Raw genomic sequence first — 16687 nt, forward strand, 5'->3', positions numbered from 1 at the left:
AACTTTTGACATATTGTTCTGTGTTGATTTGTGGTATATTATGTTAAAAAAATGGAAGGAAAATAGAAAAGGTATTAGTGGTAATCCATGTCATTCAGTTGTGGAGCTGTGTTCAGGTTGATATTAAAGTCAATTCTTGTCCATGTGACATTTAACTTTTGAGATTTAAAGCACAACAAAAAACAAGAAAAAGTATACTTCCATGTCTTTAAAATAATGATTGTATTGGTAATGGATTTACATATATCCGTAATTTCAAAAAGAAAGATGACGACGTGCTATTTTTGAATTAAAAAGTTCTCCTTACTTTCTGTTCTATTGCACATTTCTCATCATGCCAGCGGGAGTCCTATCCCTTAAGTACAGCTCGGATTGTGGTGCAATTATAAGTTACCTCAGCCTGCCATACAACGTTCATGAGTCCAACAACGTTCAGTCTACAATTGGCCGGTAGAGGGCGTTCTCCTGATACAAAACTCATACCCACTTGTTTGTCAACAAAGAAGCCGTAGTTTCTCGTGCCTGCTAGTTCACTTCCGTTGGCACTTAAAGATGGCGGCCGTCACTTTACGAAACTCCAGGTCTTTGCTGTCATTATTCAGCAAAAGTTTCTTCCGACCGGAGCTCAACGCGCTTTGCTCCTATCACAAAAAGGTAACCGACTGAACCGTTCAGGCTGCTAACCATTTTATTTTTGAGTAGAGGAAATTTGGTATGTTGTCCTTTAGAAGTCAAAAACAGATCACCTCACGCATGTTTACCTTTTCTGAAGGTGGTGGATCATTACGAAAACCCTAGAAACGTGGGCTCACTGGACAAGAACAAGAAGAACGTGGGGACAGGGCTGGTGGGTGCACCAGCCTGCGGGGATGTTATGAAACTTCAGGTGAGCTGGAGCTGCACAGGACCGTTGCCAGGACTTCCGTCCTACAGGTGTGTTACTAACGGTCTGCCTCTTGTGTTGCTCCAGATTCAAGTAGATGAAAACGGCAAGATCGTGGAAGCAAAGTTCAAAACATTTGGCTGCGGATCAGCCATCGCCTCCAGCTCTCTTGCGACTGAGTGGGTGAAGGGGAAGTCGGTAGGAACAGCACTATCATGTTGATTGATTGATTGATTTAAATATAGAGGACCCGATTGATCTAATTTCATCCTGCAGGTTGATGAAGCTCTGAAGATCAAGAACACAGACATTGCCAAAGAACTCTGCCTTCCTCCGGTCAAGCTTCATTGCTCTAGTAAGTTAAAACTGTAGAAGCAATCCACCTCTAACAGGTTTTCTTCCAGAGTCCAACCTGCGATTAAGCTTAAGCCATCATTAACGGGTCTGTGGACTGCATGGATAATAACTGCCCTCTGAGTATACTCTTTCCCCTTTAACCTTACTCTGCTTTAAACTCTTCCACAGCTTTAACCTTTGGCTGTTCTGCTCTTTCCCTTGGTCGTCATAATTATGTTTGTTCTCCAATAAATCTGTGAGGCTGTAAGAGAACAGCTGGATTTATACTGAGACTAAATCACTTAGACCCCAGCAAAGCGGGCTGGAAACAATTGCATGCCACACACACCTTTCAATTTCTTCTAATAAACTTGAAACGCGTATCAATTCCTTCCACTTTACAACCATTTTCTGCATTGTGCTGATCGATCAAATAGAAGCCAAATAAAATGCAACAAAGTTTTGTGGTAATAATATGAAAAAGTTCAAGGTCCTATTTTTGCAGCTGTATCTCGTGTATAAGAATAATTCATACTTGGCCAGGCTCTACTTTCAGACCAGATTATGGAAGATTATTTACACCTTTGCAAACATTGTGACAGAAATTCTTGACTTTATTTTAGCTATGTAAACTAGGTGCATTTTAAAAGTAATTAGTTAATTCAGTAAACATAATGTTTTCTTAGTGTTTCGATTTCTGCCTCAAGCTGACAAAATGGTATTAGAAACTGTTCATTACTAGTAATTTAAACTTTCTTGTTGACAAGGATTTATAGATTTCACTTCTAATCTCTTTAAATACCTTAATTTGTTTTTTAAGTACTAACTTTTAAGGTAACTGTCCAAATATGACTAAATATTGTCCTTTTCTGCTCTCTATATGGAATTTCTTATATGTAAATAGTTTATATGAACAGATTATATGTTTTATAATGTTGTGTTTTATAGTTCAGTATGGTTTTTTTTTATTGTTGGTCACTCTTTCTGTTTCTCCTCCATTCCTTCTTCCTCAGTGCTCGCAGAAGACGCCATTAAAGCCGCGCTGTCGGACTACAGACTAAAACAAGAGGAGAAGAAATAGGGTTGTGCCAAAGCCAGCAGTTAAGCTACGACGCACCGACCGTACTGAAATATTTCATCAACGTCAGGATGACAAACATTTCTCGGCAGAGCTGTCAAGATGAGTGACTGAGTCTTGCCTTCAGGGAGCATTAATAAAGTTTAGCTGCCTTTTCCTGAAGACGTTTGTGTATTCATTTGGGTTCAAATGACCAGAAGTGCTGATGATTTGAAAAGCTTTGAGTCTCAAGTTGAATATTTGACATCTATGTTTTTTATTTTGCTGCCCAGACTGTTCTCCTGCTCCTGCACACAACAACAAAAAACAAAATTGAGATCTTTAATAAACCAGGAGCAAAATGAAAATGACTCGCATTTGTCTTTATTTGTTTTGGCTTTGTGGTTTTATTTGGCATACAGTTTCATATATATATTTATTTTTGAAATAAACGATTCAACCTCCTCGGTGTGTCCGCTGCTTTCACCCAACAGATCGCTCGTTTGCCGGCGCCACTCTCTGCTGGCGCACCAGAACCTTTCTCAGCAGGGTTAGCACTGCCAGCATCACAAGAACCAGAAGCACACACAGCAGGGCGAGCAGAGAGACGATCACCTTCGAGTCGCTGTGGGGGGACACCTGGGGGTCCACAGGAGGGACGGTCTCCTCTCTGTTGGTGGACAGTCCTGACTGTGTCCCTGCAGCAGAGGACACGTTGCCTTGTGGGTAGGGAAATGTCGTGTTTTCTCTGCATCCCCGGTCCTCTGGGAAAGATGTAGTTTTCAGGTCAGTGGGAGTGACTGATGGAGACGCATTGAAGTTTAAACACTCCTCGTAGGTGAGAGTCTCGAAGGAGTAGGGCAAAACCCGAGAACCCTGGAGGTTTTGTTCGTTTGTGACAATGGCTTCTTTTGACATTTTCCACTGCAGATCATCCCCGTTTTCATGTGAACCTCGATCTGATGTCCCCACCGCCTCCACAGAGGCGACCACAGGCAGGCGCGTCTTCTCATTTGGCTTTAGGACACGTGGACAGATGGACACGACGGAGAGATTGAGCAGCAGGCGATGAGCGAGGTGGACCGGCTCTTTGCACACCAGATCCGTAGCCATCTTCAGTCTGCCGCTCAGCAGCCAGCGGTACAGATACAAGATGTCGCACTCGCACACCCACAGGTTGTTGGTGAGGCCCACGGACCTGAGGCGTGGCAGGCTGTCGAAGGTGTTTTCAGGCACTGAGCGCAGGCAGTTGCTGTTGATCTGCAGGACCTGCAGGTTGACCAGGGCGGCGAGAGAGGGAAGGTCCAGAGACGAGATGCAGTTTTCCGACAGGTCCAAATGTGTCAGCGATGGCGGGAGACTCCGAGGGAGGCTGGTGAGCTTGTTCCCCTTCAGTGTCAGGAGCTGCAGCTTTCTCAGACCCAGCAGCGCTCCGGGCTGGATGGCACGGATTCGGTTGTCCTCCAGATGGAGGCGGGTCAGGTTCCTCAGCTGCCTGAGGACTCCTGACGTGATGTAAGTGATGCGGTTCTCCTGGAGCAGCAGGGACTCCAGGCTGGGGGGCAAGCCGCGGGGGAAGCGGGCCAGCAGGTTGTGGCTGAGGCTGAGTTCCTGCAGGCCGGAGAAGGCCTGGAGAAGGTGGTCCACGTTGCAGAGCTGGTTTCTGGCCACGGACAGAGCGGAGGTGCTGAGAGGGACGGAGCGGGGCAGCGACCTGAGACCCAGAGACTCGCACAGGACCAGAAAGCCTGGGCCGGGGCAGCAGCAGCCGGGGGGACACGGGGACATGGCGAGGCAGGCCAGGGGACAGACGAAGAGAGCGAGGAGGACATGACGTCTGTACCACAGCATGACTCACTGTGAAGGATGAGGAGCTAGTTAGACACATGCAACAGTTTTACTACTTAATGAGTCATCTAACGTTCTAATTTATGCCTTATTAAGAACCATTGATTACATTTGATACCGTTGGATCCTCTTGCTCCAACGTTCAAAGACCCAGCTTGTTGATTATTGGGCAGCCTTTTATTTTTCTTGATAGTCTATCAAAGTCGGCTCCTTCAACCAGATCTCCTTGGATCGTTATTCATTTTATTTAAGCACACTTCTCCCTGACAGATTGCCTGAAAATGTAACATTTAGAGGACGGATCCAGTCTGTTGACATATGGTGACTGTGTGATGATCGTCAGAGGATCCCTTCCTCATCAATTATTCACTCAAGGAGGCAGTGAGGGGAAGGATCTGGAAATGTCCTGTCAAAGTTTTAAAGACCTGCCACTCATCATGAGCAATTCACATCAAACTTACGGTGACTCTGGAGAAGTGCAACTCCTCCAGAGTCACCGTCGGCCTTCCAACTTTGTCTCTGACCTGTCCGCTGAGTTCCTTGGTCTCTGTTTACCAATAAGGTGACGCCTTTATTTGGGGATTAACGTGGAACACAAATGCACAAATGAGACTGTTGGAAAAATATTTTTTCTTCTTCCGCAGTTAAGCGCTGCTTTGAGTTGGCCTACCGTGACAAATCCTAATAAAATGTGCTAGAGTTAGTGCTGGATCTAATATAAAAACATTGAAGAGTCTCTACTCTGACACAAGTCAGTCACCGCCAGTCCTGAACATTTGTCTTTCTGCTGCAAACAGAATGAATGCCTCTCTAAGAAATGGAAGAACAGCCACTGCAGGCAGGAGGGGACATTTGACCTCAAGGATTTCTCACCTAGCAGAGTTTCCAGCTGGCTGACTTTGCAACATGGAGATAATACTGTAATGTCTGAATGTTAATATAGAAACAATCATCTTTTTCTTAATGAATCAAGTCTCTTTGGCACCAAAGCAAAAAGAAAATGGCAATAAGAAGCCCAGAAATTAAAATAAAGTGAGCTGTTTTATAGAGAAAGTTACTCCTGAAACCAAATTTTACTGCCAGGTTATAAACTTATACTCCAGATGCTGTTTTTCAACAGATATAAATCTTAAGCGTAACTAAAAAAAAGAAGCACCGTGCAGAAAGTTGGTTTGAATCTTTGCATTACAGATACTAAAGTAAATGTCCTTCCACCTGCAGCAGCTTCGTCACAGACAGAAATATGAACTCCTGACTCATCCACTGTTGGTTCTGCTTTTCCTCTTTCAGATCATGCGCCGTGCTTAAATTCAGATTTACAGTCACAACATGTAGCAGTTCACCACCTCTTTCCAAAGAGAATCTTTGATTTTTTTTCAGCAGATGAAGAAATAAAAAAAAAAAAAAGAATAAAACACCAAAAAAAAATAGAAGAATCATGAACCACCTTTTTTTTTCTTTTCACAATCTGGCAACTCACAACTTTATTTTATTTAAATTACTTTAATCTGTTTTACAGAGACAGAGGCCCAATTTTAAGATGTTAAATCACAAAGTCAAATTTCTTTTAAGTCACGTTTGACAAGTGTAGCATTTTCATATCAACTGAAGGTAACATAATCACTTGATTGTGCTACAATATGACACTACATGGCTGGGATTGACCGTAATGCTGCCCGTTTAGCTAAATTCTGGCTGAACTCACCATTATCCTGCTTTGGGATTATTTGCTCCTCTGTAGGGACGGTCAGGGGTCTGTGATCCTCGGTCTTTAACGATGACCACTGCTGCTCCAAATTCCAGCCGGACTCTCATCAAAGTTTCACGAGCGCCTCAAGGTGCTCTGTTACCTCTTCTGGATCCTCCTCACCATGCACATTGACTGAGAGGTCCTATTGTTTGTCAGAGGCAGGCAACAACATGAAAACAATCAGTTTGAGAAAGGAATAGTAAGGTCTGTGCGTCTCAGGTGTCCTCTATAGCTGAGGTCTCTGCAGGCCGGGCTCGTTAAAAATCCAACACCCTGATTCTCACGAGCGGGGCTCCTTAACAAGAGAAGGTTTCTGTGTTTCCTGCTACCTGATGGGAGGAGTGAAAGTGAAGGGGGGAGTACTTTCTCGAATTATTTAGAGCGTTGCCGGCTAAAGAGCAGGGAATCTGACCCGTGGGTTCTGTCAGGGCTCACGTTTCCTGCCAACCTGGCTGCTTTTTGATTGTGAGTTGCTGTCATCTTATTTTTGATCTCTGATGTTTTAACCTGCTCATGACTCAGATCAGATTTACTTTCATAGTTTATATATAAATTTGATATAATCCCATCACAAAGACAAATGGTGAAACTTGTGGGGGGGAGGGAGAGAGAAAAGGAAAAGTCAGTGCTTGAATTAGTCACACGGGGGCAGTATTTTTTTTCTTCTTCTTCTTTTTAAAAAAAAAAAAAAAATCCATTTAAGTTCAGAACAATTCAATAGCCAAAAGCACAATTCAAAAACTTCCTGATGCATTATAAGGAAAAGCCTTTATGATAAAAAAAATAAAATAAAATAAATAATAATGCAGCATTACCAGTCATCCACCATACTTTTATTTTTTTTAAAATAATGATTGTTGTGACCAGGTGTTTTTGCTTAACTTTGTGATTTATTTACCATCCTCCACTGCATGGTGACAGGACAGCCTCGGGTCCAGCTTGTGTTGTTTATTGCAATTACAGTTATTTTAACTCTCTGTAATGATTGCTCTGGCCATAAGCATCGTCCAGTTAGGGTAAACGGCTCTTCTCCTGTGACAATTTTGTGACTCACGCAGCTCGACAGTAATTTGCCTCACTTGAGTGGCATGTTTTCTCGTCTTCCCCTCTGGAGGAGGAAGCTGAGGCATATGAGCCTCCGTGTTTCATCGTCTTTAAATCCCCGAGAAACAAGAAGCTGCAGGATTATTTACAGTTACAAACTTACTCACAAAGCGTGTATTTATTCACAGTATCAGCCTCCCAACTTTTTCGAGACACTCCATTGCAGTTAATTGCAACTGAAAATAGTTTAGTTGAATATCTTTTCAAAGCATCTACCAGCCTCTGTCAATATTCCCAGAGGATGCTGCGTGTTGCCTAATAGCCACTTTATTTGTTTGCAACCCTAAACTGGAACAAATCAGTGTGTGTCGTTTGTGCAGACAATACAGGGGCCAAAAGGAGGCGTGTGTGTATCTGGGTTACATCTGCTGAAATATTTAAAGAACCTTGTACAGTAGCCGGTGGGAACAAAGGACCGTCTCGTCAGCGCCAGAAACCAATCCGTTCTTCTGCTCTCCCGCTTTCAGAGCTGCGGCGTCGACGGCCTAGTCAAGGCTTTCCTGCCGTGTCAGCGAAATTAAAGGAGATCTTCTGCCTTGTCGCAGCAGATATTATGAAGCTTTTGTTTGCGTAAAGCAGTCATCTGTGATCCCTGAGTGGATGCAGCTCCAAATTACAGATGTTCAGAGGAACGTGATGTTTATGTAGAAGTCCTCCTTTATTTTTGGAACCTTGTTGTCTTTCCTAATTTTATGTCTTCAGGGCTGCGTTTTTTCTTTCTTTCTTTTTTCTTTTTTTAATTGAGTAGCAGCACATACAAGAATGACAAGCACACGTCCTTCTTTAGTTTTATTAAACATTAGCAAAACAAACCTCTGCCATTTTGTAGAATGTCACAGAGAAAGCAACGTGTGAGGTTCGGATTAAACAGAGACAACCTACAAAACATACAAATTTATCTAAGTTTAGATGCTCGGTGTAAATATAATCCATTTAATCACTTAACTTTCTGACTCATTTTTTTTAAATTCTTTACAGTATGACAGAAAAGCAGACGTTAATATAATATATAAATATAAAATAACGAACCCTATAATTTCTATTTTTCATCCCTCCATGTGACAATGCAGGTAACAAAAACACCGATAAACGTATGAAGGATAAAATAAAAATATTTTTCTCTTTTAGTTAAAAATATTTTTTGAAATAAAATTAATGACAATTCTTCATGTTGGTTTTCTGACTGGGTTCTGAAACAAAATACAACAAGACACCAGATATAACAACACTAAAGTAGAGGTAAATATGAAAGTTAATATTAATAAAGAAAAGAATAATTGTTGCTCATCAAGTCAGGTTTACTGGCATTTATGTGTTTATTTACGTCGCCAAAGGCGTTGCTTTGAGTGGCTAGTTCAGCTCTGAAGCTCTTAAAAATCCAACACAAAGCGGAGATTTTCTGGTTGGGGTAAAACTTTCCCCCACATGAAAAACCTCTGCTTGGCCACGATGATCTTTTTGAAATCACAGTCCCGTCAAGTAACATTTGGAAAAATCAGACGTTGTTACTCATCTCTGCCTTATAAGTAATAAATGGTGATGTGGTTTCATGAAGCAAAGTATTGAGAAGCATCAGCCTGATGTAGAATATGTACTGTAATCACACTGCACTCCGTGTTTATTGACCCGCCTGGTGTAGAAACTCTTAAATGAATTCATCTACAAAATGCATCATATCACCTGAAAAATGTAAAAAAATAAATAAATAAAAATCAATCTTTAATTTGGCAGAATTTATTCCATGGTGGGAGATCATGAATAAGGAATAAAAATGTCTTTTTAAATACAACTAAAGGTGTTATAGTTATTTGCATCTGTAAAACCTGAAGCATTGTCTTATTTATACTTTACTTTTTTTCAGCTGATCAGAGTTTTTATGAAGTTTCATTTAGTAATTTGTAGCACTTCCCTGAGGTATGAATATGACCTCGTTTATAGGAGCTTTTTTTTCTCTGCCATTCTTCAAAAGGGGAAAAACAAGACAGCATTTCATTCAAGCAAGGCAGATGTATGTTGGTCTTCATTAGTTAGGAAATGGCTAAAATAAAAATAGTTACGCTCCTGGATGTGTCGATATCTGCAGACGGAGCTGTAACAAAAACCCCCCAAAACAAAACAAACAAGCAAAAAAAAAAAAAAACGATCAGTGGAAAACGAGGCTTGACAAGTTTACAGATCTTCCACACATCTTAACTAGAGGCATAAGTAATTGTGGAGGGTGCTGCTGTGTGCATGAATTCATACACATTATGCACATAATTATCCACCCATTTTGTATCCATTCGCTTACTTGTCATTAGGATTTCCCATTTGCATTGTTTACAAATTGCACAGCTTTTTCCTTTCCCTCACATAAATATATAGAGGTTCTGTTTTTTGTTTTTTTTTCTTTAATCTTGATAATGAAACCCGCTGAGGCGCTGTGGATTAATTACAGACCCGCTCAGTAAGACACTCAGCTTTCTGTCTTTTGTTGGACTTTATTCCGATTTTATGCACGTTTTCATAGCAGGTGTGATTCCACCTGAACGCATTCCCTTCTGAGTGACACTCTGGCCCGTTTTGGCTCGGCTGTGTGTTAGTGGTTGGATTTTTTCAGGTGGCAGGTGCAGACCGGGTGACTGGAGCTGGCGCTCTTCTGGACCTCCTCCCTTTGCTTCACTGGTTCTTTGAACTTCACTTCCTCCCGCCTTTTTTCCACTTCCTCTGTGCCTCCGACCTTCCTGGCCTCCTGTCGAGGCGACGACCTGACGTCTCTTCCCTTGTCTCCCACCAGCGCCTTGGAGGGCACGCGCAGATGCTTGGGGGAAGCCGGACCCTGAACGTGGACCCTCTTGACGTGGTCCACGGCGTACGGTTTCTCCTGGAGCTCGCTTGAGTTCTTGCGAGCTCCGGCTTTACTGGCGGCGTACTTCCTGGGCGGGCTGGACAGGGGCTTGTAAGCCTCCAGCTTGCGCTTATGGCTCATGGCGAACGCACAGCAAATGATGAAGACCAAAACAATGAGAAGAGAGGTGACAACGATGATGATGAGCAGGTTCTCCTGCAGGAAATCCACCACTCGGCTCAGGACAAAGTCTTTCAGGCGGATCATGGTGGTGGTGATGGTGTTGGTGAGGCTGGGAGGCGGAGTGGCAGCAGAGACTTCGACGGGCGCTCGTGTGGAGAAGGAGGTGGGGAAAATGAGCTCCAGCTCGGGTTCGTCGCCGCTGCCGTCCACAGATATGTTGTAGAACAGAGGACTGCAGTGGCACAGGCCGCAGCACAGCCAGAGCAGAGCGGCGCTGGAGACGGGAAAAACCAGATGGGACTTCATCGTCAACGGCGGGTCCTACAACAACGGCAAAATCAGTTGTTGTTGTTTTTTTAATTTAAAAACGTACACAAGAAAACTGATTTCTAAAGTCAAATTTAAAGCAGTACATGCAAGCAACACAACAACTAAATCAACGAATGAATTAAAATCAAAAAGGGTTTGACAAAAATCCTTAAATCCTTATTTAAAGAGCTTTAAAAAAGTTACTGAAACACTTTTAGATCAGTGTTAACTCGCAAAACTACAATTCTCCTGAAAATGGTGGACAGAACATTTGCGTTGGTTTATCCAGACTATATGACAATCCCGAGTATCTAAATGGAAGTCAACAGGAATTTCTGCCAGAAAATGAAGTCGACAGAAAACCTAATGAACAATGTAATTAAATCGTTAAAAGATCGAATACGATTATGTCTCTTTGGAAAGGAAACACAAAAGAAAGGTGAGATTAATTTTACCCTCAGAGGGACAATGAAGGTCTAACGTGTTTATCTTTACTATGACCAAAGATTTTTGCCTGCTATCATATAATAACGAAGCTTCTGTTTTGCTACCAAAGACCTAGATGCGTTGTGCATCTAGATTTAAATGTTTTTGTGAGACGTCTCTCCGTGAAGAACTCTCCCTCCATCTCTGGTGTGTCCGTGTTTTCTGCCTCTCCCTGCTTTTGCACCAGATCTATTTCAGCCGACTCCAGAGTAGCCATTACTTATTTGGGGTGGAGACGGCAAAGTTTGGCCTTATAATTTGTAAAGTAGAGGGAGGCCACCCAGCCACCACACCAAAGCCAGAAGGAAGCTTTATTCCAGTGGGAGCACAGAGGCGTGGGAGACCTGTGGCTGTGGCCTCTATATTTACACCGGGCACCAGCTGGTGCACACCCGCCCACAGCAGCTCAGGCCCGAGGGAGATATTTCTGCTTCCAGGAAAACCTGTGTTTGTGAAACAGGCCAACTGACTGAATAAACTCCCCCAACCAAACGGTGCCTCTTGGGTTTTCACTGAATTTTCTCTCGCTAATAAGGAAAACTCCAGCTGCCATTATTTTAGCAACATTTTTTTCCTCCTAATCTGGCGTGTAATTATGAAGCACCAAGCTATGAAAACAAGCCTCTAATCAGCATCGCGCTGGAGCGAAGCTGCTGCTGCTCGTCGTGGCGCAGCAGTGCGAACCCCTCCGCTGCTTGTGTGGTCAAACATGCAGTGTGTATTCTGCTGGACCACATGGTGGGCTGGGTATTCATCCTTGGATGTACAGCCATACATGACCGCTCTGCGTCTTGAGTCTGGCAATTACAGCTAAATTTACGTTTCCAAAATATCTCCACGGGGCTGAGATTACCACTCAGTCACCACGTAAGATTAGAACATGCAGAGATCAGATAGGACAATGCTCAGTTTCCTCAGAGTTCATTTAAATCTTCTAAGGCGCTTCCACGCCGTCACAGACGTAAGATTTACGCGACCGGTCGCGTCGTGTCAGTTGGAAAAGTTGAGCTTTCCATGTTTTTTTTTTTGTTTTGTTTTTTTGGCGCATTACAGCTACAGACCTGAAGAGTTATTTGATTTGGATTTCATGGTAGAGACAGACAACGTTGTGCATGGTTGGGTACTATAAGAAAATCATCTTTACGGATAAAAACCTAAAATCATATCAAGTATTTGTATTCAGTCCACTTTAACTTCCCAGATCGGAGTTGTAGATAGAGCCCAGCTCTGTGTAAGCTGTGTGCCAAGACAGCTGCCCACTTAAACTGAGAGGCTTAACAAGAAGACCAGCAACCAGAGAAGCAGCCACAAGGCCTGTGGTGGCTCTGGGGGAACTGCAGAGACCGACAGCTCAGGTGGGAGAATCTGTCTCCAGTCTTTGTGGAAGAAGAAAGTCATTTTTGAAAGAAAAAAAAAAATCAAAAGTTTTCCACAAGCCCCCAAGGGAGCACAACAGAGGTGTTGTGTTACATTCGGGGTCATCTTCTAGATGATCTTCAAGATGAACGTAGAGGGGCTAGAAAATCTAAATACTATTCAAAGGGCTGTATTTATAAAACAGATTTATCCGAAGTTTGTCTAATTTATTCCAGTCTCAATAATTTTACTCAGAAAGGGAACCGCAGCTTTTAGAAGATGTTCAATCAATTGCAAAAACATGAAACTATTTAACAGATGATCACTCTGGTTTTGTGCAAAGTACTTCAAAAATGTAACTTTAAAATTGTACATCAAGTTGAGAAAAAAACAACTTAAATATTCGGAGCACCTCTTGTGAATTTTCCTGACAGCGTCAGTTCTTTGGAAGTGAAAAATGAAAATCAGTGAAGCTCTAATATTCCCCAAAAGCAGCTTTGCATGATGAAGCCAAGTTGAACTTTTTTTTTCTCTTATATTTGTGATTCAAATTTTGATTAGGTTGAGATATGAACTACTTGCAGTCTTATTCTTGCCACTAATAATAATAATAATAATAATAATAATAAAAACATCACCAGCAAAAAAGACATATAGATACGTATACAGCTCTGGAAAAACTTAAGAGCCCACTGCACTGAAAGCCCTTGAAAACCTCCTGGTTATTCTACCTAATATTGATTTCTGAACTCTTCCTGAGTTAAAACATTAGTGTTGTTGTTTCTAAATCAACATGAATTTGTTTTCTTTGCATTATTTGTGCTCTTAAAGCACTGCTTCTCTTTTGTTGCTTTGACCATTTCTCATTTTCTGCAAATAAAAACGAAATTTTTGCTTGGAATTTCAGAGACATGTTGTCAGCAGTTCATAGAATAAAAGAACGATGTTCCTTTTACTCAAAACACAAACCTATAAAAAGTAAAACCAGAGCAAGTGATCATTTAATTTTTTTCCAGAGCTGGATATTTAGATATATAATTATAAGCCATAATTGCAAAGTTTGATCTTCTGTTTTTCCAGTTCTAACATTTCCAACATTAAATGATTTCAACACCTGGTGAAAGAAAAAGAAATGGAATCCCAACTATTGGAGGACATTCAGTCAGTTGTAAAAAAAAATGTACAAAAAAAAATACTTTTTATGTTTGAAATTAAATGACACTGCACCTTTTCATATTAAGTAAACAAAGTTTCAATGAAAATTTCATTTACTGGTTCCTGTGTGAGTCTGATTCTAAAAGTGAGTCTGTACTTAAAACATTTTACTGAACTTGAACAAATTGCTGCAGCCGATGGACAGGAAACATGATCCCAGCTGGAGAACATTCAGTAGAAAGAATGGAAAATACTATAAAGCTCCTTCACTATGATTAATCAGAGCGCTGCTTAAATGTCTGGTTGTTTCAGGAGCAAGAACAAATAATAAAAATGTTTGTTTCCTGAAAAACAAAGAGGACAACCGGAACAAAATCAAGCATATTTTTAGTTATTAGTTATACGGGTTGACATGTCGGTGTAAATGAGATGGGCAGATGGTTACTACCTTTCTCAGGAAAACCACAGATGGACATTGACATTTTAGACAATTCTTTAACTTTGTGAATAAGTTTCGCAACTATTAAGTATTTTTAGGATGTTGACAATAGATTTGCCACCAAGCAAAGAGCACCACAATATTTCTTTGGAAAAGGCAAAGCGACCTGACCTATCCTTGATGTGAGGAGCTAAAAGGCCCGTCTTCGAACATAAAAGTCTATAAAACTATCAGTAATTATCTAAAAGATTCGTTGAAACTACACACAGTCTGCAAATAAATCATCAGTACAAAACCTGAGAATCTGATAAAAGGGACAAATATTAAATTATTTAATACAGAGAAAAGATTTGCAGACCAAAATGTTGAATATGTAGCATAATAAAAATAGCAACAATTAATATCTACATCTGTTTTAAATAAAATTGATGTATTATGTTAAATAACCACATTTTAGTAAGGAAAGCAATTCTTTTTTTAATCTTTAAAAACACAAGTAAGCTTGAAAAAGACACATATGACCAAATGAAGCTACCGTTATCTGTGCTTGTAAGTTAAATATAAATGTTAATGACATACTTACAGAAGGAATCTCCTTCGTTTGTCTGACTGGGAAGCAGATGCAGAGCAGAAAGGTTCGGACTGATAAAAAAAGAGAAGGGACAAAGCAACAAGAAGGAGAGAGTGAGGATATTCCACCCCTCCCTGCTGAGTTATACTTAGATTTTTCACTCAGCTTTAAAATGTCTCCTCGGAGCAAAAGGATGCCCAGCCCTCCATCCTCAGCGTCTCCTCCCTCGTTCTCAGCTTTCCATCCTCAGGATCCATCCAAGTTTATGCAGGAGCCATTTTGGATTTTTACTTTCCTTTTTAAAATCAAGTCTGTCTATAATACTGATTTCTTATCTTAGCATAAAAAGAAGATTTTTTTTTTATTTTATTTTTTTTTACATAATGTGTTTATTTCAGCACATTGCGTTTTTCTCTTCAACCCAAAGTTTGTCTGGCACTTTAACCCCAGCAGCTGCAGTGATGTTGCAGAAGGTGCGCAGGTCTCGTGTTTTAGCAGAAATGGTTATTTCTGGTTTTGTTGGGGCGAGTCTGACCAAACAGTCCCTGCCTCCCACCGAGTCCTTTCTAATTAAGACCGTGGTGATTACAGCCTTACTCTGGAAGGCAGCACAGGGAAGAAAAAGCACCAGTTTCCTCCCAAAAACACACCAAACTAAGTGAACATATAAACTTAAGGACCATTTTGGCGTCCTTACCTTTGAACATGAAAGGCTTTTGTTCAAAGCTGTTCATGTCCCTCTGATTGAAATTAATTCTTTCACAAGACCTCAACTTTAGGTACTGAGCAGTGATTTACCGTCTCGCAGAAAACGAGCCGTTTGGTTATCAGTTTTTGCCTTTAAGGGTTATGCTTCAGTATAAAACACTTTTTTTTTTAAATATACTAAAATATCAATCGTTTTAAAATGAAGCAAATTAGAAAAATGTTCCACATATTTGTAATTATCCACATTTAGTCAGTTCCATGTGGAAAACCATCTTCCGCTCCAGCTACAACTGAATGTTTGAAATGGGTCTAGCAGTTTGGCACAGCTGGAGACTGAGATCTTCGCTCATTTATTGAAGCAAAATGTCACAATTTCAGTGCAGATTTAGATCTGGACTTTGACTGGGCCAAACACAAACTATACTCTCATCTGTAAACCCTTTAACTGTGGCTCTGACTGTAGGCTTGGAGTGTTGGATCTGCTGGAAGGTGAACTAAAACACCAGGCTCAAGTCTTTTGCTCTGTTCTTATCCAACTTCCTGGTTCACCGTCTCTGCTGAAGGGACGTAATCCCACATCATGATGCTGCCACCTCTTTGTTTCAACTAGGATGCTGTGTTCAAGGTGATGTGTAATGTTAGTTTTCCACCACACAGTCATGCGTATCAGCTACAAAGATTATTTTGGTCTCATCTTGCCAGAGCACCTTCCTCCATGGCTAATTGCAAATGCAGCTCTTTCATAAAGGCCAGACTGGTGGAGTGTACAACAAATATTACTTGAAATACGTCCATTTGAGCTGCAGATCTCTGCAGGACAGGTCGTCAGGAAATCTTTGCTGCTTCTGCGATTAATGCTCTGATTGCCCGTCAGTCTAGGTGGACGGCCATGTCGTGGTAGGTTTGCTTTACTCTTTGACGGTAGCTTAAACAAATCAACATCTAAATCTTGAGACATTTTATAAACTACACTTCATCTCTGACTTGTCTTGTGTGTTCTTTGGTCATCAAAATGAAAGAACATACCAGGAGATTAAACACGTTTGCAAGGCCTTGGCAGCTGGTCAGTTCAATGCCAAAAGCCTCACTAGCCTGTTTAAATAAAGATTTTTTTTTTTTACTTTACTCATATTCAGCTTAACTTTCTAAATCTAACATTTTTATCATGCTTATCAAGTACGTTAAAAAAAGTAATCAATCCACAGTTTCGCCACTAGAGGGTGCTGGAGGTACCGTCACAGCTCTCGTCCATCCTCCCTCAAATTCTTTGACTCTCATTCTTTTACTCTAGGAGACAGATCGATGCTTTATTTACTAGTTCCCGTTTTACGTGTCCATTTGGCATCCAGAGTTTATTTTCATCCCAGGAATGGAAGATGGCTTCTTCGTCACAACCGGAGATCATCTGCAATAACATTTTGTGCCTCATAACTGCTGTCCAACATACCACTAACTACTTAATGGATATAAAATGTTATTCATAATTGTCTAAAACATGCTTCATCAGATCCCAGTGATCTTATTTCATGTTTGTTTAGGAAGACAAGTAAACACTTTTGACAATATGGAGTATGAGAAACGTCCTGCGGTGATTCAAACTGTTACAATCTGAAATCAATGCAGGCCTTTTCTTATCAAGCCCACCAATCCCACTCAATTCAAAATCAGCAGCGAG

General features: G+C 41.2%; 3 protein-coding genes across 3 annotated transcripts; 1 reads left to right on the plus strand and 2 right to left on the minus strand.

The window, feature by feature from the left end:
- The first annotated feature begins 435 nt into the window (after positions 1 to 435).
- On the plus strand, positions 436 to 2647 carry iscua (iron-sulfur cluster assembly enzyme a). Its single transcript, XM_007559137.2, has 5 exons — positions 436 to 654; positions 773 to 886; positions 971 to 1081; positions 1160 to 1238; positions 2233 to 2647. Exons 1-5 carry the CDS (start codon positions 553 to 555, stop codon positions 2298 to 2300), a joined length of 474 nt encoding a protein of 157 aa, XP_007559199.1. The 5' UTR covers positions 436 to 552; the 3' UTR covers positions 2301 to 2647.
- A 17-nt stretch (positions 2648 to 2664) lies between these two features.
- On the minus strand, positions 2665 to 6579 carry tmem119a (transmembrane protein 119a). Its single transcript, XM_007559138.2, has 2 exons — positions 5830 to 6579; positions 2665 to 4133 (listed from the first exon to the last, which is right to left on the minus strand). The coding sequence occupies exon 2, from the start codon at positions 4125 to 4127 to the stop codon at positions 2760 to 2762; it is 1368 nt and encodes a 455-aa protein (XP_007559200.1). The 5' UTR covers positions 4128 to 4133; positions 5830 to 6579; the 3' UTR covers positions 2665 to 2759.
- Positions 6580 to 9352: 2773 nt separating this feature from the next.
- LOC103142863 (transmembrane protein 119a) lies at positions 9353 to 14599 on the minus strand. The gene is made up of 2 exons (XM_007559139.2): positions 14317 to 14599; positions 9353 to 10309 (listed from the first exon to the last, which is right to left on the minus strand). Exon 2 carries the CDS (start codon positions 10292 to 10294, stop codon positions 9557 to 9559), a length of 738 nt encoding a protein of 245 aa, XP_007559201.1. The 5' UTR covers positions 10295 to 10309; positions 14317 to 14599; the 3' UTR covers positions 9353 to 9556.
- Positions 14600 to 16687: the final 2088 nt, after the last annotated feature.

The sequence above is a fragment of the Poecilia formosa genome, unplaced genomic scaffold (genome assembly GCF_000485575.1).
Source record: "Poecilia formosa unplaced genomic scaffold, Poecilia_formosa-5.1.2 Scaffold103, whole genome shotgun sequence".
Lineage (NCBI taxonomy): Eukaryota > Metazoa > Chordata > Actinopteri > Cyprinodontiformes > Poeciliidae > Poecilia > Poecilia formosa.

Coding starts and splice junctions, on each gene's coding strand:
- iscua (XM_007559137.2), top strand. CDS start 553: ATGGCGGCCGTCACTTTACGAAACTCCAGGTCTTTGCTGTCATTATTC. Junction 655..772: donor TTTGCTCCTATCACAAAAAG/GTAACCGACTGA, acceptor CCTTTTCTGAAG/GTGGTGGATCATTACGAAAA. Junction 887..970: donor GGGATGTTATGAAACTTCAG/GTGAGCTGGAGC, acceptor GTGTTGCTCCAG/ATTCAAGTAGATGAAAACGG.
- tmem119a (XM_007559138.2), bottom strand. CDS start 4,127: ATGCTGTGGTACAGACGTCATGTCCTCCTCGCTCTCTTCGTCTGTCCC.
- LOC103142863 (XM_007559139.2), bottom strand. CDS start 10,294: ATGAAGTCCCATCTGGTTTTTCCCGTCTCCAGCGCCGCTCTGCTCTGG.